This window comes from Dysidea avara, chromosome 4 (assembly GCF_963678975.1).
Source record: "Dysidea avara chromosome 4, odDysAvar1.4, whole genome shotgun sequence".
Taxonomy (NCBI): domain Eukaryota; kingdom Metazoa; phylum Porifera; class Demospongiae; order Dictyoceratida; family Dysideidae; genus Dysidea; species Dysidea avara.
Genome location: NC_089275.1, coordinates 21546601 through 21570936, shown reverse-complemented (window position 1 = coordinate 21570936; position 24336 = coordinate 21546601). Strand labels below are relative to the sequence as shown.

Below are 24336 nucleotides of genomic sequence, written 5' to 3'. Positions count from 1 at the left end.
ATTGTGTGCATAGAATATATCAAACAGAGACAGTTTTTTATAATACAAAGAGAAAACTTATCTACTGATCAAATCATTCAGCAATGTATTGACAGTTAGTAACAAAAATTAATTAGCTAACAACCTCAAATTTTAAAAAAAAAGAGGAAGCAGAAAGATTAATATATAGATGATGACCTAAGGATGCATGAAGATAGCTACATATAAAGATACATGCATAACTACATCATGAAGTGCATAGGACAATGTACATTATATCACCCATCAAACAAGCCTATTTATTTTATGTATACATCAACACACACACGCACATGCATGCGCACACACAGAGAAATCAAAGATGCTTGCTCTTGCTCTAATGCAGGTTGAAACTTGAAATAGTTGTAAAACACTCTAATAAAGACCACACACACACCCACGCACGCACGCACGCACGCACGCACGCACACACACACGCACGCACACACACGCACGCACACACACACACGCACGCACACACACACACACACTCATAGCGTTCAATGGAATGTATGAGTGTAGGTGCAAAGGCACATAATATACATATATGGAAGTCATTATTTTGATCCATATGTTGTTTACAGTCCTTCTTCCTCTGTGGTTATAGTAATTGTCAACATCTATATAATTGCAATTTGTATTAAATTGGTTTGACCAAAACTGTTTGTGGTTGTCAGTTCAATAAGAGTTAGCCATTCAGTATTATCCATATATAGCAATAGCTGTAGATACACTCTGTATCTGCCTATATGCATGGCACTTTGTCTCCTTAGGATCCTGACTGATTAGTTAAATATATTTCTTGTTTTTACAATTGGTCATGCAACTATTGTATATTATGTATAGGTGTTCTAGCTAGTTCAAGGCTTGGATTGCAACTGCATAGTGTTTCTATTAGCTACTATTGTGTTTCAGCTATGATGTTTCCACAATATTATGTGATTGGTATTTATTTTAACACACTCCACAATATACCTAGCTAACAACTATTTTTTCAGTTCACAACTAGCTAGTCCTGACTTAAAGAACAGATGACAGTTTAATGAAAGTGTCACGAAGGTACTAGGTGACAGTAGTGTTGTTTTAGTACTGCAAATTCATTTTAGTTTAGTTAGTTCTAGTACCCATAGTCCACTGCAATTTTAGTTCTAGTACCCCAGAATTCTGTAATTTTATTAGTATTAGTTCCTGTACCAGTTTCAGTTAGCTATAGTATGCCCAATTACTGCATGTCACTCAAACAATAGCTCAGATTTAAACTGTCATATATATTGCAAATGTAATGCAAAAAACAAATAAATTATATTTTGTATTATTTCTTCGCAAAAACATTCCCCTTTCAAGATCATTGTTTGTTAAGCGATTTCTTTTCCCTCTGTCATTGATCTTATCATACCTGAAGTAGTTCTACACTCCACTTGAGTTAGGTCTTCCACCTGATTCAGCACTAGTTCCACTTTCCATTGTACATGAATGAACAAAAGCTCAAAATAACTGAGCAAAAAGAGTGCTAAATCAGCAGAATTTATGGTACCACAAGCATCTTCATAGAAAAATGCTAAGCGGTTATATTGCCTTTTAGTTTTGCTTGAGAAACCTTTTAGTTAGTTCTAGCTCTTGAACTAAAAGTGCTTTAAAGGTTTAGTTTAGTTTGAGTTTTTGAACCAAAAGTTGAAAGAATTTTTAGTTTAGTTTTAGTTTCAAAATAAGACCATAAATTTAGTTCTAGTGGAATTGAATTGCTGTACTAAAATTAGATTTAGTTCTAGTATACGTACGTACCTTGGAACTAAAACAAGACAGTTTAACAGCTGGTTTGGTTTCAGGTGAGTTTGCAGGCAATCATGGTGGTGAATATGCACTGCTGCTGCACTGATTTCAAGTACGTACCTATACACACTGTATGTTGAAATGTACTAAGTACTGAAGATTCAAAGCGTAAATAATCAAAAACTAAAAAACTATAATTAGATAAATGCAACCCATACACCTGTAGAGCAATGATCCAATACAATTCTGACAAACGTTGTGCATGTATATATACTACATGTCAGATTTACACACTGTCGTGGTAACATATTATCAGTTGCGAGGATAGCAGGCATAATCAACCTTCTTTCTGTTTGTGTGTTTGAGTGCATCATAAACATAGTTGGGAGGAGTTGGATAGCACATGTACTTGACTCGATTTTTCTTCCTTTTCTTTGGTGGAACATCTTGAAAGGTAGTGGTAGGAAGTGTCTCTTCAGGTAAGAACATGGAGAACATAGACTCAGGGATTTCACCATCTTCAAACACTTCCGTTACCACATAAGTGTGGTTCTTTGCTTCATCAATTAGTTGAGTGTAATTAAAATGGCCAGCAGGGTTTTCATTTACTTGATCAACTACATCTTTTTTGTTGAATGTGCTGTTGTATGTTCCAACATTATCAATTCCATATGAACAATTTCCATTTTCTGCAGTTATTTTAAATTCAAAGTTAGAAATTGGCACACTAAAGTTAGGACTGCAGAATCTCTCAATCGCTAGAAAGAAATTAACTTTCAATATTGTACATATTATAACATGACACAGGTACAAGGGATTTTGCTGATACATGCACCCAAAGCCTGAGGGATGCAGGGCTGAGGGTTGTGGGCATATAATATATCAGCAAATCCCTGGAAATAATTATGCAATTTAAACTGAGTGGTGCTTTTGAATGCCCACACTAAAGTAGTATATAATTATAGTTTGCAGAAATAGTACTACATGATTAGTGTGTATTTGCCCAATTATATCTGGATAACAGTACTGTATGAGCAAATACAATATGCAAAGGAACGTGATAGTTGACAATGCAGTATTATACTGCATGGAAAATACAATACAGGTAGCCGCTTCAATCCTCCCCACAATATATACGTGAAAATATGTTTGTGGATATTATTTAACATCACAAACATTAGCTTACCATTAGCTATTTGATCACTCCCCAAAGTATTGATGTTTTTCAGTTTATCAAACAGTGACTTGTCAATCTTGACTTTAGGAATACTGAGTTCACGCTTGTACTTTTTTGTGAGATATTCATCAAGGTTCCTTTTACCAAAACGGCTGAATGGATTAGGTAGTCGAGGTATAGTTGGGATTGCAGGAACTTTTACTCCACATGAAGTAAGGAGCTAATATCAAAAAAGCACAATATACGTACTGTACAACCTATCCCAAAACAACTTTATGGTACAATTAATTATGTGTTAAGTTACATGCTTTTATCAAGAAAAATGGTTTTGAGTCTTAACTTCTATCTATCCACGACTAGATAATTTATTCAAGGGGCATATCCATTCCAAAGTGGTTTCCAGATAAGGTAGTGAATTATATTTGCAGGGATCTTGGGCTGTGCACATCCCCCAGCCACTGACATATTTTGAACATTAAATACTTCAAAATCTACTAGATTTGTGATTCCATGGGTAGTATAAAACTATTTTAATACAGGTTTACCTTTACATTGTAAACGTCAATTATGCTGGTCAGGTATTGTAGTGACCCAAAGATACATCCAAAATCTCCAATTTAAATAAAAAACCTAAGATTTAGTTGCTGATAGTATTATGAATGTTCTATAAGAGTAATTAGATAGAATGCATCTGACTACTCTATTAGAGTACCTCAATGCATAACGTTGGCTTTGTTTTCCAAAAATACCAATGGAAGTTTCCTATTACACTACAGCAGCTACTACCCTGCCCTGTTCCCATTTATTCTGTATAATTTGTGCTAGTTTGGTGTTCCTCCTGCAAGCCCACAAGTTAAAATTTCAGAGGAGACTTCTGGAACCCCAAGCTTCTCCCAAAAATATCCCCCTGTACACATACTTGCACAACAGGAGTTACAAAATACAAAATACCAATTTCTCTAAATTAGGCCCTGGTTATACATAATGTTGACAGGTTTGAGGTGCATTCACATATGCAGCTGTCGCACAATATTATAAGTAATCAAATGATAGCCATTTAATCATACACATACCTGTTTTATAAAATCAAAGTTCGCAAAGTCACAGCGCTTCAGTGATGCAATTATCCTATCATAGAGGGTTGGAATACGATTGATATCAACAGCATTAGTGACTTTGTCTGGAGATCCTGTCATACCCTTCACAATTGCTATAACATATATGAAAGTACATGTAAGTATGATCAGGAGCACATAAGCTCCTCATAAATGCCTTGTGGCACTTATGAGCTCCTGGTATGATGTATGAGTATGCAAACTGTTAAATACAGTACTTCTCTGGACATATCATACTGTAGTACAGCTGTAAATATAATTCAGGGTTGAAATCAAGTCATGAGTGCTGACTTGGGTGACTGAGCAAATAGCCTAAAAATGTGACCAGGAAGTGGCTCATTGCAATTGTCATGACCCCCTTGAAATTCAACAAAGTTTTTCCATACCTTGTACCTGTCTAGGTATATATATATATATATTATATACTGCAATAAGTATCTGTGCATGCAAACTAAAAATGACAGTTGTTGAAAGTTGTCCATCCAAAAAGTGGGCATGACTATATTTGAAAATGACTAGTACTGTTATCCAGCATCTATTACCTGGATACAGAGGGTTAAATCTTGGTGATGTAATTGTCACATGAATCTTATGCACAAGGTCAGAAATAATAATTATGTTTAACTACAATGCAATACCATCTTGCACATTGAGTCTGCCATAGATCAAGTTCAAACAGAAAAATGGGTCTGACACAATAATATGTAGGTTTTTGTTGCGTAGGATATGTATAGAGGCTTGGGTGTGCTATGCAACAAGGTATGTATTATATGAATGAGGCATGCGCAATCACCAAAACACACAAAAAAAAACCAAGTAGTGAAGCTGAACAATCCAAAATAATCCATTCCAATTTCAATAAAGATAAATTCTTTTAGCCATGAACATAATATGATTATACCATTCATATACTGTATATAGCACTAATTATTTTCATTTCCTTACACACAATCAGTTTAAAGGAAGCATCCAACTGTCCAACAACTTGGTTGAGTGGTGAAAGACAACCAACAACAATTTCACTGCATCGTCCTGGACACATCTTTGGTTGATTGGAACAAAAAGGACACAGAAAATTGTCCATAAATACATCTATGCATGTTTGTGAAAACTTGAATGACTTGAGCTTGACAATCAGTTGATCATACAAAGGAGGAAGCTAAGAAAGGAAGTGTATATAAAACAAATAATGTTCACAAGTACATACACACAAATACGTGACTTTCTCAGCAAAAAAACCCACATAATTAGTTTGGATTGGGACTATCATAGTAGCTATGTACAAGTCACAATTTAAAGTAGTTGATTGAATGAAACTTGCTAAAGCTTGTATGCATTGCCACCAAATTTCATCACATATCCTGTATTCATGCAAGGATCTCCTTTCTGATTGTCCCTCCACAGTTTTTTTCAGTGGTATTGCTATAGTTGTAAGTGTGGGGGATGAAGACAATGGGTGGGCAAGTACAGGACCAAAACCCATTTTTCCAAATGCCACAGACCCTGTTGATATCCTCTCACAAGATCCTCTCACCTAGGTTTACGTCAATATGCCAGCACAATAAAAAATGTAATAGGCTGGAGTTGCTATGCCAGCATAATGCTAGCTTATTGGGTGGACATGTCGAATTACGGAGCTTAATTCCACAAAAATAGATCAATACTCTCTAAAAGAGCAGTCATTGGAAACTGCAAACTACAATATGCATTGTACATAGTTCCTTAGATCAATACTCTCTAATAGAACAGTCACTTTGTAGTGAAATACTCCAATAGAGCATTCACTGGTTAAAATACTCCAAGAAGTATTGTTAACTTAGGAGCATAATGCAAGCATAATGTGAACTTCGAAGAGCATAATAGTTAAATTTTTGGAGTTTCCTAAAAGCATTTTTTGACAAAATATTGAGCATACTTGACTCAGGGCTACTCTCACCAACAAATCCACAAGAATTCTGGCCATTCCAACTCTACTGGGACAGTAGTCCAGTACTGGTCAATTTCAAGGCCATAACGTTTAAGCACTCTCACATGTCTAATACAAATTGAGCTGAGAAAAGCAAGCAGCAGTGGGGTAAGCTATACTGAGGAATGGGTAATGCATAAGTGAATTACTTGTTGAGTTTCAGCAAATTCAAAGCTAGTTCAAACTACTGTGTTTAGATATAGAATGTGGGTTCTTACTAAGACAATTACATCATATACATGACACAACTTTGTCACATAGGATATAAAGTGTTGCTGTTGTTAAGTACACATTCATGGTTATCAAGCATACTGTGGTGCATCACATGGCCAACACGCAAACTTGGTCATTGGCTTTGCTAGTGGCTTGGCCTAGCTAACCTACCAGAAGAAAGCTGTTAGGATAAAGCAGGAAACTGGCTGCTCCTAGTCCGGGGATCAAACCCCCCGCACCACCCGCATGGTTTCCCAAGTTAATATTGTTATAATTGTATGTTTGTTTTTTCACTTAGAGAGTATTGTTTAATGTTTGTACAGCAAAAGGTCTGCATGTAAGTTATGAGTGCTTATTTACAATGCAGTAGAAATAGAGTTTTGTCATCATAATTTCTTTGTTGGGATGACCTTTTTCTTTGTTCATGCAGAGGAGTACAGGGAAAGCACTATACCTTGATGGATTTGTCAGTTCATTGTGAACAGATTTGTGCTGAGCAAAATCCAATCTTCATAGCTTGTTTCAGTCACGAGTTGTGGTGATCGATTCAATAATCACCTGCAATTTATATGCCGCATTGTTGCTGCACAAATCAAAGTTATTGCTGTTTAACTGTCTAGCACTATACCATTAATCATCAAAGGCTGAAACTTCTCCTTTGTTACTGTATGATAACAGAGAAGCAATTTGAGAAATGTGCAAAATGACCGTTTAAATCAAAATTTCTTTCAAATATTTCAGAACTTTGTATAATGCCGCATTCAAAATTCTTTCACTAATACATACATATGTATATACCTGTTTTATAATTCCTACTGCAGTGGCAGTATTCTGGAGCAAGTCTACTAGTTTATCAGTGGCATCAGTGTGAGTATAAATCTTCTTGAATATTTCACCAATTGCACACTTTTCCTGAGCTAAATCAAGTGTAGGAAGAGATATTCTTATAGGTCCCAACGTTAGTTTTTGTTTCACAAATTCAACTGCAGAGTTATAATATTCAATCGCTGCAGCTCTAAAGAATGTTACAACAGTGTTCTTTAAATCAACTTTGCTTCCATTTAGAGTGCTATCAATATCAGCTGTTGCATTGTCAACTGCTCTTCTAAAGCCTGGTGTAGGAGGCTTCACAATACTAAGAAGCAGTGGCCTTATGTTATTCTCTGTTATATCTTGCAGAATCTCTACAAAAAATCATGTTGAAACATAACTTATTGTATTATGAAATAATGTGCCGTGTATTTCCTCAAATGCTTATCAAATGTGACCAGACTGGGCCTGTACATGTCATGCATAAATTTAAATAGTTTTTGCAGTGCCAGGCATGTGGTCACAAGCTACATCCATTTGTAGGTTATATTTACTGTATAGTGCCAGAATAGTATAATTGTATTCTGTAACATGTGTTACACAGCCAATTATAAGTGTAATAAGGGCTGAAAATGTCAAAACCATAATGTACCAAATAACAAAAAAGTGCATTGACAAAACTTGAAAGTTGTGCAAAGCTTGAACTAGGAGCCTACTACATACAGTGTACCTAACTCCAAAACCCTTGATGACTGAACCATTGTTGTCAATACTAAAAGTTCATAATCTACCAATGGGTTGTTCTAGATCTACATGTGCTCTATTAGAAATCCTCAAAAAACTGTGTATCCTAACCATTCCATTTTCCTATCATTTAGATAGAGGATTTTATCATGAAGTTGAAAGCATTACTACACACATATGCATAGGGACAATACATACTAGTATAAATGAAGTAGGGATCCAAGCACTTAATAGTGAAGAATGATCATTGATGGTATTACAGCATAGTTCAGTGGGGAAAATCCCTGCATGTTATGTAACTGTTCAATTAGGGTGACTACTGTATTAGAATATCTCAACTCTGCCTTTCACTACCAGGATGTGTGTCACTATTTCACCATGTCAGCAGCATATAGATAGCCCATGGGGTGTGTCATTGTGATAGATTGTTAAGAGGTATGGTCTTGGTGCTCAATCATTACTGATCAACCAAGACTGCATTAATTAATTGATAGACTTAGCATTGAGCTTATCGTGACTTTACAGGTAGTGTAAGCACTTGCAGCATCTAAATATGCTGCTCAAGGATAGTGTTGATAGGAAAATTAATGCCTCAATATGGTTTCATTGCATGGAGAAGGAAGAAGACTAGCTTGATTGAAGATAAAAGGAAAGACAAGATGCAGAGGGTACACAATAGTCAGAACTCCCAAAGGCACATTCCACTGGTGAGTTTGTTATTGTGGTGTAAAATGATGGCTGTGCGCTGCTTCATTTAGCCTCTGGCCTTGCTACTGTGGTCAGACAGGCAGGCAGTCAGGCAGGCAGTCAGACTAAAATCCAAATTTTAGTGATTTTTCTTGAACTTCTATATCTGGCTGCCAGTTGGTGTTTTCCTGTTTTTAATGCTGTATTTGGTGTTAAATGGGCTAATATTATTCTGCAAAGGTGATTTTCATTGCATAAGATGTCTCTAGGATGATTTTTGAAGGAATAATTTTAGGTGGCACATGGCAGGATCCCTACTTAAACAGTATGGTAATATAAAATTATTCTGTAGGAAGACAATGGTAGTGTTCTGACTCAGTGTAATAGAGTGGATGAATTATTGTAGTATACGTATATCACTTCACTATATGTACAAATCATTATTGCAATCGGTCACATATGCATATGAGGAGGTTCATGATACATAATGACAGGATTTGGTCACAAAAGTTATAACTGCTACATGTACTATTTATACTCTTATGTAAGATATTATACAGTAATTCCATACCATCAGTTTTATCCCTCATTTCATCAATGGCATTTTGAGCAGTAGAAAATGCACTAGCAGTAAAACGACTGATTATTGTCTCGTTGTTGATAGCGGTAGATAGTGCATAATTAACAAAGTCCAGGACTACCTGACTACAACACTGCTGGCGATTCACATTACATCTTGTCAATGAGGAACCTAGTAATATAACAATACATTGTGCTATACAAGAATATACTTGTATACAAAATCAGTATAAAAATACACATGCATTGCTTGTAGTAGGCTAAAATCAATGGCATTCCTCTCTGTGTATTGCCACTTCTTTCTGTGCAACATGAAACTTTATAAATTATAATGATGATAATCACCAGTTCCCATGCAAAGATACATATTGACAGTAGTTTTAGGGGTGTTATGTAGAATAGAAGAAGACACATGTGAGCTTGCATGTGAGTGAAAGAGAATCAATAAACTGACATGACAGCTAACGGAAAAGATTGAGTAATTTTTCAATACGTATAATAGGGAAGCAAAAACATACAAGATCAACAAAATATATTGAACTGTTTGTGAATTTTATCAAAATCTTAATCATGGTTGCTCTTTGTGTCTGCTTTGACAATGTCTCTTACAAGCTATCAACATTCATGAAGTGATAAAGTAACAATTTCTCAGTCACATGTGACTATAGCTGCATGGAGTCAAAGCCAACCTAGGCTGGCATGTCAAGGAACAATCCGATTATGACAAACCCCCATATTTACCTTTATTCCAGCATTCATTTTTTGCAAATATCTATCTACATGCTTTGCTACAGTATTTGTCAGCACCTATGTCTGGGGTGGCTCTATAAGATTTTTGGTGACTGGTTTCTGATCAAGAGAGTGAAGACCAAAAAAAAGAAGGTTACTGCATACTGAGAATAACTGCTTTCCACTAACTATATATTAATATCAATGATAAAGTACATTGAAATCCATAATTATATCTACATAGCTTGCTACACTGCTCCTCAGAACATTGTGACTGCTTTATTAGAGTGATTTACTTCTCTGTTAGAGTATCTCGATCTGGTTTCCGGAAACCTCAGAACCCCCCCTAGAGCAGCCCCTGTATGTGCATGCTGAATTTTGACTGTACTGTGATCTCAGATGCAAAATTATAGCTAGTTATGAATAAAAACTTTACTTTAAAATTCCCTTCAGTAAGAAGTTATCATTTGACTAGATGTATAGCTACTATAGCCTCAAGATTCTATATCTCTTCTATTTTTCAAATAATTATTCTCTTTTTTGCAGGCCAGTTCACCATTTTTCTTTAAAACTGCCTTCTGAGTACAACCTACTCATAGCTAACTAGCTACTTTATTTGCAGTATTCTACGTATTAGTAAAAATGTTGCCCCATTACTATTCTCACAATTTAGCTACGGTGCAAGATTCAACCACTGTCATGATATTAATTGCTATCCCACTACGGACCTGTGAGAAGGCTAAAGCCTGTGAATACAGGGTGGTCAGAAACATGTTACTGAAATGTTGAAGAAAGCAGAAAAAATGATGACGTAATTTGCAATTGTAAAATTTGGATAGAGGTGTAGCCTGTACATCCAAATCATACACACAAAAAGTAGTTATACCCATTAAAAATCATACATTATATTATATATACTATAGTGTCTGTCCAGCAGATTCTTAATTTGATTAGGGGAGTTGGAGTCAATCACTGATTGGGGTAAAGAATTCCACTTGTTAATCACTCTAACTGAAAAGAAGGATAATCTTGATAAACAATTTATATGTGGCTTGAATAATTTCATGTTGTGTCCTCTTGTTGTTGTGATTGTGGAAGATGGCAAAATGTTCTCTGTATTTATGCTATAGAAATAGTTGATCATTTGGATATACAAAAGTAGATCTCCTATGAGCCTTTGGTACTGCAAATACGGTAAATTTAGATGGTACAATTGATCATAATAAGACAAATCACGACAGGTGGTAATCATTCTAGTGTTTCTTCATTGTATAGCTTCTATCTTATGTTTATCCATGATGTAATATGGCCTCCAAATTGCATTATTATACTCAGGCAGTGTGGTACACTAGAGATTTGTATTTAAGCATAATATCTGAGTCCTTACATCCAATACTTTAGAAATGAGACCTAAAATATGGTTAGCCTTATTTGCAGTAAAATCTGTGTGAATGTGGAACTTAGAGTCCATGCAAATTCCCAGATCATGTATGTCCTCCAAAAGTTCAAGCATAACACCATGGTGGGTATACTTGTGGTTGCAGTTAGCAGTAGGATTAACTTAGGCCACTATTAATTTTGGTGATAATTAGTTTCTCATCCACCGCCTGCATCCTTCTTAGGCTACCACATGGTAAGCCATTATTTACTCTGTGCATGCTCAGAAGAACACATGATACCAAACCATCATAGTTTGCATTGAAATACGGCATTTTTTAAATCAACGATACAGTGCACTATACATCGCCAGGTTTCCTTGGCAAATTACTGCAGTGGATTCTGTTTTCGACAGTTTTGCAACATTCAACTGAAATCCTGCTTTGACGAAGTCGATAGAGCACAATTGCAACTAATATAACCAATGTTAACTTGTGAGAGGAAAGAAAGAAAATTTGGACATCCGTGTATTTATTGTAATGGCCTAATGCCAGTAATGGTAATGCCCTCCCGCCCACATCATAATAATTAGGAAGACTAGATGAGAAACTACTAATCACCAAATAGGGGCCTTACCAATCAGCGTTGAAACCGGGTCGGATCATCCGGGTCACATTTTCTCCGGGTCATCCGGGTCCGACCGGGTTTACAAATTTCACGTGAGAAATGAAATAGTTCGTTTGAGGACGTGGAAACTTATAAACACTATCGCGTAGCCCTTTCGTGAGCCACGCCCACTTATCGAGTTACAAACATACGCTCAGTCACGCCCATCTATTAGTAAGTGCAGTCTGTAGCATAAAACTGTGTCCATTGGTTGTCTGCAAACTTATGTGGAGCCACGCCCACTAATCGATTATTGTAAGAGTTGTGTATAGTCAAGTCTTGCATCTAAGTACTTTTGTGAGCCACACCCACTTTAAAATACTATCTGAGTTGGATCCCTATAAATCCCCTGGCCCTGATGCTATCTCTAGACATTTAGTAAAACAAACTGCTGCTGAAATTACTCCGATGCTGACCCACAATCTTTGTCCGCTGGTGTGGTCCCTAGACAATGGAAACTAGCACATGTCACTCCCATTTTCAAATCTGGCAAAAGAACTGTCCCACAAAACTACCGACCAGTATCTCTGACATCAATCATTTGCAAAGCAATGGAACATATACTCACAAGTCAAGTTATGAAACACTTGGAAGCTCATGATATCTTAGTTCCCTGTCAATTCGGCTTTAGATCAAGGCATTCCTGTGAATCGCAGTTGCTTACTGTTACTGATGACTTTGCAAAAGCATTGAATAATAAACTCCAAGTAGATGTTGGTATACTAGACCTGTCCAAAGCATTTGATAAAGCTCCACATAAAAGACTGCTAAGCAAAATTGAATTCTATGGCATTAGGGGCAAGATTTTACAATGGCTAGAGTCTTTCTTGAGCAATCGCTACCAACAAGTTGTCGTAGATGGTTCCTTTTCTAATTATTGTAAAGTCACATCGGGAGTACCACAAGGCTCAGTTTTGGGTCCTACCTTGTTCTTACTGTACATAAATGATATAACTGAGGGCATTAGTAGCCAAATGAAACTCTTTGCAGATGATTGCTTAATATACAAAGTTATTCACAGTTCAACAGACCATCAAACACTCCAACAAGACTTGACAATACTGTCAAAGTGGGCAGATAAATGGCAAATGGCTTTTAAACATCAGCAAATGTAAGATAATGCAAATTTCTAATCACCATAACAAAAGTTTATTTTCGTATGTAATGAATGGCACCTCACTGGCAGTTACAGAACAACATTTGTATCTTGGAGTAAAGTTACATCACAGACTTTCATGGAAGCCACATATAGATTACATCTTTAATAAGGCAAACAGAGCTGTTGGTTTTTTGCGACGAAATCTTCAGCATTGTCCTAGCCATCTACGTGAGCTAGCATATAAACAATTTGTCTTGCCTATTTTAGAGTATTGTTCCCCAATATGGGATCCATATCACCAAACCAACATAAATCAAGTAGAGATGGTCCAACATAGAGCTGCTCGTTTTGTCACAGGTCAACCATGGAGACGAAATAATAGAGACAGCATCACTAACATCCTTGAAAACTTGCAATGGCCTACACTACAAGAACGTCGCAAATCAGCTAGATTAGTTTTACTATATAAAGTACTACATGATTTATTAATTATACCGAACTGTTATCTCCCATTTAAATCTACTGTATTACAGACCCGACACTCACAACTTTAAACTAATACCTTACCAACCAAGAATTGATGTATATAAATATTCCTTCCTCCCAAGAACTGTACCAGAATGGAATAGATTAGATGCTGAGATTATTGAGACTGACTGTGTTGAAGAATTTAAGCAAAAATTAGCCCCTTTTATGTATATAGTTAAGTAACTTATCGTAATTGTATATATTTTTATAGTTTATTATTGTAATTGTACATATGTATATAATTAAGTAACTTGTCGTAATTGTACATACTTATATAGTTAAGTAACTAATTGAAATTGTACACATGTAATTGCACATCAGCATTATACCCCTGGAGGGTCCTGCTGATTAACAATAAATAAATAATATATCGGGAAATTGTAATACTGGGTATGCACGAAGCCACACCCAATTGCTGTCTGTAAACTCGCAGTAGCTACGTGGAACCAGACTCACTGATTGATTTTAAATTATAAACTTACCGGCTTCGTTATCACTTAACTACTCGTTTACTCAACGCGAATCGGGCGCTCAAGACGTAGTCTCGCTCGCTCGAGACTACCCGAAACATAGCTCTTATCGCACGCCTCGGCTTTAGTTAATCCAGGTCACATCCGGGTCAAATTCAGGTCTGACCGGGATTGCTATCCGGGTCGGTGGGTCATCCGGGTCGGTGGGTCATCCGGGTCAGCAGTAGTGATGCGGTTTCAACGCTGTTACCAATATTTTACACTTAGTGACATTAAAAGACAAAAGCCATGTTTCAGACCATTGTTCAAGAATATCTATATCATCTTGTGAGCAGTCCTCAGGAGAGCGAATAATCCGATAAAGCTTAATGTAACACTTTCACACCTCAGATCAAAGGAATTCTTTATGCTACAAATGTGATGTGGCACACTTAGCAGTGCAACATTTAGATGTCACACTGCAAAGTGTGCTGACAACTCATTACTGCATTCCATAAACTGTACAGCTTTAATGCTTCTTACTATTGAATACTGTAGTAAAATGTATATGAAACCTATATGAGCAACATCCACTTTACATTGTGGGCTTCAGTGATCTCCTGTGGCCTACAATTGAGCCCTCCTGTGGCTCTCAATTGAGACTAACCGAATCCCACAATCAAAACTGTCTCATGGTAATAAGGTTTTTTATACATTTTGAAAACCTTACATAGTATAAGTACTAGTGTTATAGTAAGAGCTAATGTGAAGCTTTGATATAGTAACCATAATGATATATTCAACCACCACAGAGGATCCTGGACAAATGCCAGACCACATTAAGGCCCTCTCAACCACATCAAAGGCATTTAACTTAAACATGAATTTAGCAGCTTAAAACTACTGTAAAAGTAACTTCAAAGGGTTAGAACTACTTTAAAAAGCACCTTCAAAAGCTTAAAAAGCTACTTTGAAGTGTAACATATTAGTTGCAACACTGTAAGTCGTGCATTACCTGATATGTACACACAATGCCTGATATGCACGCATGCGAGGGCATCGTGCGTACGCACACGAGGGCATCCTGCGTACATATCAGGCAATGCACTCCCCACAGCGATACAACCATTACATGTCATCGGCAAACATGAGGGAACTGGAAACTAGAGATGGCAATTCATTCACATACAGGGCAAACAAAACGTATGTGCCTAGTTAGCGAAACTCCCCCCCGCAGGCCAGCCGGCCACCCCAGCTACAAACATGTAGTATAGTTCCAATATCCAAGATGGTGCCCGTCCTGACATCGCCATGAATGGCCCTTGGGGTGGAAGAAGCGAAAGAAGCTTTGTGGATGTGCGGGCGCTTAACCCCCCGGCTGCCTCCAATGCGTCCTCATCACTGGCCCCCCACCATCGGAGGCACGAGAACATTAAGAAACGCGCGCATGCTCAGAGAATTCGTGAGGAGGAGCATGCCTCCCCCACCCCCCTGGCAATGTCTGCCTCTGGTGGTCTGGCTTCTGGCTTCTGTCTGCCTCTGGTGCTCTGGTGGTCTGGCTTCTGTTTTTTATCAACGCTTGGCTCATGAGGCTTCTGTTTTTTATCAACGCTTGGCTCATCAACTTTCAAATAAGTGGGGCGAGATTACTCTGTTGTCATGGGGTGGTTAAGGTGCTGTCTATCTTTTTCTCTCTTGCGGTCTTCCATACAATGCATCCGCAGAGCCAGCTCATCCATCGGTCACTATGTTAAGACTCCCCCAATTGTGGAGCTGATTCTCAGTTTGCCGTGGACTAAGAAAGTCCCGGTTTGTCCAGCATAGGCCATTTATGTGCTGGGGGTGGTAGGCAAGGGCAGTCCATCAAGCCCGGGTAAAAAAAAAAAGAAAGTATAGTGCCCTACTTAGGCCACTCCAAATAAATTCTCTGTTTCCCGTCCCGGCACCGCCCGAATCTGGTTACTGCCAGCTCTAAATATTCCATTATTCTGTATTCTTCCATTAGTTATTCTTACCTATAGTGACAGTGACAGGCTCAGTAAAAGCCATCTTGAAACAGTGTCAGCAGTGCCGCTCATCAAGTCAAACTTCACCACGTTTGTCAGTGTTATTCAATTTTGCAACTTAGAAAGGAAGGAACAAGCTTAAACATGCCTTATGATGTAGCGTTTTATGATTGTGCTAGACAAATAATGACTTGAAAAGCTGCCAATCTTGTAATGAAATAATGGAAATGGACCCGCACCAGCCCGCATGCAAATAGTTATGCCTGAGTCCAGGACGGGAAACAGAAAATTGATTTGGAGTGGCCTTATAGGTATAGCTAGCTAACCATTGTTACATACTTCTCATTGGCACTAACCATTTTGTTCACGATAGAAGAAGGAAACGAAGGCTCCGAAGCTCTGTACATCCTCGTTTTTCCCGCAGTTGACCGCGCACAGTACAGCGGTCGATAAGGATGCTAGAATGACTGTACGCAACATCAAGGACTCAAGATCTGTACTCCGGTGTCACTTTTGTTGCACTAAAACTAGTGGGTAGCTTAAAAGTGAGCAAGTTGCAAACTCAGGTGTTATATAAAGAGTAAATAACATCGTATATTTACGTAAATTATGTACTGTGCCGGTCTCGCTCGGCCGGTTATAACAGCAAGAGTTCATGAGTATCCAATTTTCAATTGAAATTAAACTACGTATAGCTATAGCTAGTCTATAAAAAATCGTGTAGTCAACTCAGTCAAGTTTAGATTATAGCTACAGCTAACATGCACTGTAGCTATATTCAGAAGTATGAATTTCATATGAACTTGGGTGACATGGAAAGTTGGCATTTGCTTCCCCAGTTAACACCAGGTACCCACTTGTGTTACGGCTGACACCAGGCCACCAGGTCCCCATTTAAACAGCTCGATAGACTGGGGCAATGTGAGTAAAGTTTCTTGCTCAAGGAAACAAAAACAATACCAATTTGGCGTAACCAGGAAACCTTTTTATTACCAGGCCATTGCTCTAACCGCTTGGCTACGCTGCCTCACACACACACACACGCACGCACGCATCCACCCACACACGCACGCACGCGCACACACACATACTGAAGTTTCCACCAGTGTTCGAATCCCGTAACACCGTGCGTGACTGCGTAAAACACTGCGTAGAGATTTTTTTATCACGCTAACCACGGTTAGCACTACATGATGGGAGGTGGTTATGCCAAGCTAGTTAGTGTGATAGAATAACATCTACGAACTGCTCTACGCAGTTACGCACGGCGTTACGGGATTCGAACACTGATGCCGAAAACCTCAGTACTCCCAGTGCTGAGGTTTTTACTGTACCAGCGTTCGAATCTGCGTGACGCCGTACGTGAGTTCGTAGCAGTTAGCGTGATTGCAGACTCAGCTTTTTGCCTTCACGCTAACCAGTACGTTCTCACGAACGGCGTCACGCAGATTCGAACGCTGATGAAAAACCTCAGTACAAACACACACAGTGGTACATACATATATGGAAGTCATTAAAATTGATCTATATATGGCTATAGCATGTGTTTACAGTCTTCTTACTCTGCAGTGGTTACACTATTTGTCAATATTTATATCAATATATGTACAGTTGTATATAATTTTATCGCAATATTAATTGATTTAACCAATACAAAATTTCTGTTTGTGGTTGTATATTCAATAAGAGTGATGTAGTATACAAGTTATATAGCCGTTCAGTGTTATCCATATATAGCAATAGCTGTCTATATAATTTATGTGTAGCATTTTCATTGGATCCTGACTAATATTGACAAGTGTATGTGCAAACATAGTTATATACACGTGCACACTAACCTTAACACTAACACTAAGTTGGTCAACATATCAGTGCTTAAAATCTCTAGGGTTCTGCAATATTCATAGTCACCAGTAGCTATTCCTAAGAGGGGGTATGTGTATCAGCTATATGATGGACACTAAACAAATTTGCTTTTTGTATAGTTTTGAAACATTTGTGCTCAACGGATCATTGTTCAAACTTAAAATGTCCAAACAGTTATAGTGAAGTAGAGGGTTTGGGGTCATGTATCAGTGCATGGAGGAGGCAGGCTGACCAATTATAATGTGTGTGGACTGTGGAGCATACTTGCATGCTCCAGCTAGGAGGGTCTAGCTCCAGCCCCCATGGATGTTATGAAGAATACCTGTCATGAGATTGAATCTGGAAACTATTTGGTTATTGAACTGTAAAATTGTGAAAAAACTAGGTTGACTCAAAGCAATTTTAGGGAGCAGTGAACTGAAAGGGAGGAACTTAAAAAAATTATATGGCTAGCTAGTAGGCACAAAGTTGGGTTTGGAAGCAACTTTAATGACTACTATTTAGTGTGTTACTGGAGTTTAAGGCAACTAAACAATGACTAGATACACTGTATTACTAGGTAGGCAATTTTAATCAAATGGTGTAGCTACTACTACAAAAGAGAAAATTTTGAAAAATTTTTATCATAAGATTTGATTTTGAGGTCATCTTTAGGCTATAGCTAGTAGACTGTAGGAGATTTAAAATACATGCATACATAAGCTTGACTTGCCACTCTTCCAGCTGTGTGGTGTAGGTTTCTATTTCGTCTGATTTTTACAACAAGCCCATCGCCATTTACAATTAGCCCAAAGCTAGCTTTTGGCCACAACTAGCCTCTTGTCTTGTTATATAGTCACATTAACAAAGCTGAAATACTGCACTATCAAGATCTGAAAGCTGAAAGTGTAATACCAGAAAATACCAAAATTAATAAAATATATGTTGTACCAAAATTCACAGTGGCAGGATGTTGTAATGGTCATAATTAGAACAATAATGTAATTGTACTCATGTATGGGTAATTTTCTCTTGGGGTTTTTACCCCTCTTGATCCATCAGCTACCGATAGTCTGTCTACCCAGTACAATAATCAAATTCAAAGTAGGGATAAATGAGTGAATTACACTGTCATTAACTCTTTTCTCATTTATCAATGTTTTCTTGTACATTAAAGGGGTTGAATACATAACAATCGACAAAATTAATGTAATTAAACAAAAAAACTACTAGCTATACTTGCGCATGTTCTGTCACATTGTTAATATCATGTCAGAATAGCAGACCAGCTATAGCAAATCCCCACACAACTACCAGGGAATAAGACAACAGAGATACTCCACTATCAGCTAAACCGTCAGTGCCACTTGGAGAATCAGTTCGGTTTGAGTTTGGATCAGTGACTATTGTGGGTGGGTTGGGGTCAGCTGGTGGCGGAGCAGACAAGAAATCAGTAGTTGGAAGTGTCTCATTAGGAAGAAATACTAAAAACACAGATTCAGAAATATCAGTATTACCCAACAATCTTGTTAGCACGTAAGTCTGACCCTTGGCTTGACTGATTAGTTCAGTGTAGTTGTAGTAACCAGCAGGATTGTCATATGCTTGATCAATAACATTTCTTTTGGTGAAGGTGCTGTTGTATGTTCCAACATTTCCAACTCCATAAGAACACATTCCATTTTCTGCAACCAACTTTATATCAAATCCTGACACTGGTATACTGAAGTTAGGGTTACACAATTCTTCTATTGTTGTATATACAGCTGTATGTATATAGACAATCTTGTTATAAAGTTACAAACAGTGACATTCGGCTGGTCTGTGTTTATGAAATACATGAGTATATGACTACCTCTGGTTATGTAAAATAGATATTTCTTTCTAATTTTAGCACTTATTATTCCCATACTACCACTAGTATTAGCACTGGTATTTATCAGTGATTTTTGTACATACTACATTCAAATTAGTATAGGCAATCAAACTATTAGTAAATTTCCAGCTTACAGGACAGATGGCTGTGGTATTTGGGATTAATAGTGCAAGCATTGTAAACAGAAAGGAGTAAAATAGCTTGAGGCAAAGCCAAGTTTACAATGTGAGAACATGCCACAACTAACTTGTACAATACAATTGTGAGATACTCTAATAGAGCAGTCACTTATCTAATAAAACAATCAAAATTCCAACTTAACAGCCAGTTCTCAAACACAGTCTTGATTTTTCATAATAGGCTTAATTATTGAGCATTGCTCATAGGGGGTATATTACATAGAGAGTATTCATTAGTAATTAAGTAATAGGCTTTTAAAGTGATGAGATACACCCAGGTGTTACTTTTCTTGTTACTTTCCATTATGAGCAAAGCATGCAAGAGGTCCAAGTCAGATTCTGAATGAATAAATAAGCAAGGCACTATTTTACATAGCTTGAAAATTTCTGGTGATTGTCACATCTCACTGATTCTATACATGTGACAATTAAAAATTCTTAAGCTTATTTCTTGTCTCTGCTAATGAACTTGTAGCGATAGACATCACTATGAATTTAATATTTCTAAATGTATGTATGTATCATGTGTCCTGTGCTTATATGTTAGTGCAGTACAAAAATTTACTTTAAAAATGAAGTTCCATCCTATTACGTATTAATCCGACAGCCATTGTTACTGTTACTAAGCAATAGAAATTTTAAAAATAACCACTGCAAAAGACCAATCACACTTAGCAACTGTAGATGTTCCCGTAGCATAACAACTAATTGGTTTCTTAGCAACGATTGCTAGGTAACTGTTGCTAAGGTAAATGTCACTTTGGGATCATAGCAACATCACTATGGTAACACTGGTTGTCAAATTGGATGTGTACTTCCAATAGTAACATACCACACTATTTTAGCCAATCAGATTAGTAGTTTACAGATTTTGTCCAGGGACCTTGACAACAAGTGTAATACTAGTTCTATTTGACATATTTCAATAATACGTCAATGTGATATTGTGAGTATTATATTGTAACACTTACAGCATACATACCTATTCAGTAACACGTAAATATGCACAAACTGTTATGTATACATACCATTTGATAGCTCATCCAGTGCTACTAATTGAAATTATAGTGCTTCTCTAAGTGTTCAAATAGTGACTGATTAATCTTCACTTCAGGGATAGCAATATCACATTTGCTCTTCATTTGGTAATATTCATTTACATTCCTTTTTTGAGTAAACTGTGACATTTCTATCTCACATTTTTGGAGGAACTATGTTTAAAATAATATGCATGTGCAGACATTCATGCATGTGAATTTCAAAAGACAACACAACAAGGCATTATTTTACTGAGAGTTTGATTGTACACGTAACAACACTGATTGATTATGAAAGTTTGATTGTGGATTTATACAGAGAGAAAATAAGTGCAGGACATCAGAATGCACGTTGATAATAACGTTTGTCCAATATAAATACACTTGCAAAATATGCCAGCAGTTTCCCACATGTATATAGGTGATTTGCTCACATGGCACATGTTATTATTAGTTTGTGGCCAAGAGAGAGTGTGTATATAGTATATTAAGTAAAGCACAAGAGACTGTGTATATGTGTATATGTCGTATATAGTGACTGGTCAAATTAATTATGTTTTGGATAAGTCACTACTATCGAAGGTTTTTAACTTCTTTTATTTCCACACATAATGAGTGTAGTATATAGGTGTGATATTTTGAAGTACGTAGGCTAACTAACTCAGTCTCTGCATATGTGTTATTGTAGCAATCTGTCATTGCAAAAAAGGTTTTTTAACATGAGGTGTGATAGATGACTGCAAATCCAGTTTTTCACACAGTCACCATTATACAAGAGATCTAGAATTTACCTGACTATTATCAGCCACTTGCAAATACTTGGAGTTAACTGCTGCAGCAAACATATGTTGTGCTGATCACAGTACTACAAGGAGAAGACTTAATTGATTGTTGATAGTTGTTGTCCTACTATACAAGCTCCTTGAAAATCAGGTGTCAGTGTCAGATTTATCTAAATAATTTAAGAGATGAAAGCATCTAATTAACTCTTATAGTATCACATGATGAGTTACAGTTTTGAGCAATGCACCTATCAACATTCACACCCAGTCGAGTAGAGATACGTTAAGAATGGTTATAAATTTTACATAGCAAGCTCCCAGATTTAATTATCAGAAATTTCTTTTATATTATTTAATTAGATGGTAGAAATAGAATTATGATCACCTATGTGAATAAGTACACATACACCTTCTTGTATGGGTGAGTGTTTACATGATGCATATGTGTACAGTACATAGTATTACAGATTATATTCCTTAATTGAAGCCGTATTAAGTCAAGGGATTACAAGATTATGTACTAAGATACTGACTGTATGTTAACTCAATAGCTAACTATATAGACTGTTCACTTCAACAGTATCCATGGGTAACTACTATCCTAACTCTCAGCTGATGAAACCCTAGCTTGATAAAGCAATTAGATATCTGCTTTTGCTGGCTGCCTTTCCAGGTCATGTGATGAGCAAAGACTTCGTGTTTGGTAAGGGTCTTCTGGTTGACTTGGAGATGGCCAGATTTGGCTTTATAGCTATGTGAAGTGCTATAAAGTGTTTACAGGTGCCTGGTATACTGTAAGGTTTTGAGCTCTTTGTTAACTCATAAAATTGGCCTAATCACCTTCAAATGTTTGAACTTTGTCTGCCCCATCATACTAATTTAAGCTTCTTACCTGATCCAATAAAGCCACCATGAAAGTGGTAATGAACTATGGTATGTATAAGTTGGGCTGAATCCGGAAAAACAGCTAAAAATTAAAAGTTGATTTTTCTCAACAGAGTTAACACAAAGGTGTCAACAACAGACACGTATGGTTTGGCTCCATTACAAGTTCGGGAAAGGGCTGTAATGGACATTATACTTATATGGTTTCCCCATAGGAAATGTATTGTGAAAATTTTGGTTGGCTGTAAATATTGTGTCGGACATTTGAACAAAAAGATTTAAAAACATTTTTAGCGGGTCAAGCAGTACTCTACAAATGAGACAAATTTCAAGAGTAATTGCATCCATGAGTTATTAAATGTTTTTGAGGATTCAGTTCAACACATACATACTATAGTTACTGTAAAACATGCATGGAAATTTGGTATGTACTGTGCAACATACCTCAACTATTGACAACTTATGACACTCTGAATAATCAGGATTATTTGGTACTTGGAACAGGTGATGAGGCCAGTCTTACCAGATAGTCACATAGTACTGAATGGTAGGGAATAATGTAGATTTGTGCTTTCCGCCAAAAAAGTACTGACCAGAAAACTTGCAACCTCACTTGTTAGTAAAGACTATGTTTAGTATTGGAAGAGTCCTGCATCTTATGAAGAAACAACCTCATATTGAAACTTATTCCCTAGTCAAGGTAAAAGGGTACATATTCCTGAGTATATACAATTATGATGTATGTACGTATTTCATATCCAAGTGTAAATCATAGCCTTTAAACCTAGTGTTCATGTTATACCCTAAGTGAGAAATAATTTAAAGTAAACAAGTACCCTACATCGTACAATATTTTGTAAAGAGTTGTCTTAGTATGAACTGCAAATATAGTGGAACCTCAAACTCCACTTATTCAGATTCTTGGTTAACCGAACTACAGAAATGACCATTCTATTAGAGCAGTGACTGTCCTATTAGGATAGTTGATAATACTAAATTTTTAAAAAAATGTTTAGGCCTGAGTCAAATATGCTCAAAAGTTTGCCCAAAATTCTTTTAGAAATTTCCCAAAATATTCACCAATTATTCTCTTTCTGTATTCTTATTATGTTTGTGTTATGCTCCTAAGTTAGCAACTTTTGCAGGGGCGGATCTAGGAATTTTTGAAAGGGGGGGCTAGGGACATAGGTAACTAGCCAGACATTAGAAGATACCAAGCCTTCTCACAAGGCCCTAGTGGTAAGATTCATGTAGTATCCATGGTCAAATTAGCTATTTGGAATAATGACTACATTAGTATGTGAAGCATGCCAGCCTAGGAGGTCTGGGAGCATGCTTCCCCCCCCCCCCCCCACCAGGAAATTTTTGAAAATTAGGCTCTCTAAAGGAGTGTTTATAGCAGTTTTTCAGTGGAAAATAATGGAATTTCAGTTTATCAAAACACTTTTACTTTTCCATTTAATCAAGACTGCATGATTGCAATATGCATTGAGTAGCTATCATGCATGCATGATGATCTTTTCAATTGTAGCTATATACCAACTGCAAGCATTTATATATAGCTAGCTATATACCATAATGCATCAGCTCCTCTTCAAGAGCCTTAACTGTCTATCTTACTGATAAAAATAATGTTGTTGGATCCCACTGGAAGGTTGGAGTAGATTATTTCATACTTAGAAGAATTGTGGAAAATGCTTACCCCAGCCTCAACATCAACAGATTCAAGGCAGACTCTCTTTATGGAACACTAGACTATCATCTTCTAAAGACCATCTGGGATTCATCAACATTGGGTG

The 24336-nt window shown here is 37.0% G+C and overlaps 1 protein-coding gene across 1 annotated transcript; it reads right to left on the bottom strand.

Annotated features, from left to right (window-relative positions):
• Nucleotides 1-1964: 1964 nt before the first annotated feature.
• On the bottom strand, nucleotides 1965-16463 carry LOC136254280 (uncharacterized). Its single transcript, XM_066046948.1, has 7 exons — nucleotides 16290-16463; nucleotides 9072-9251; nucleotides 7058-7443; nucleotides 5026-5239; nucleotides 4039-4175; nucleotides 2975-3185; nucleotides 1965-2546 (listed from the first exon to the last, which is right to left on the bottom strand). The coding sequence occupies exons 1-7, from the start codon at nucleotides 16411-16413 to the stop codon at nucleotides 2101-2103; spliced, it is 1698 nt and encodes a 565-aa protein (XP_065903020.1). The 5' UTR covers nucleotides 16414-16463; the 3' UTR covers nucleotides 1965-2100.
• Between the last annotated feature and the right edge of the window lie 7873 nt (nucleotides 16464-24336).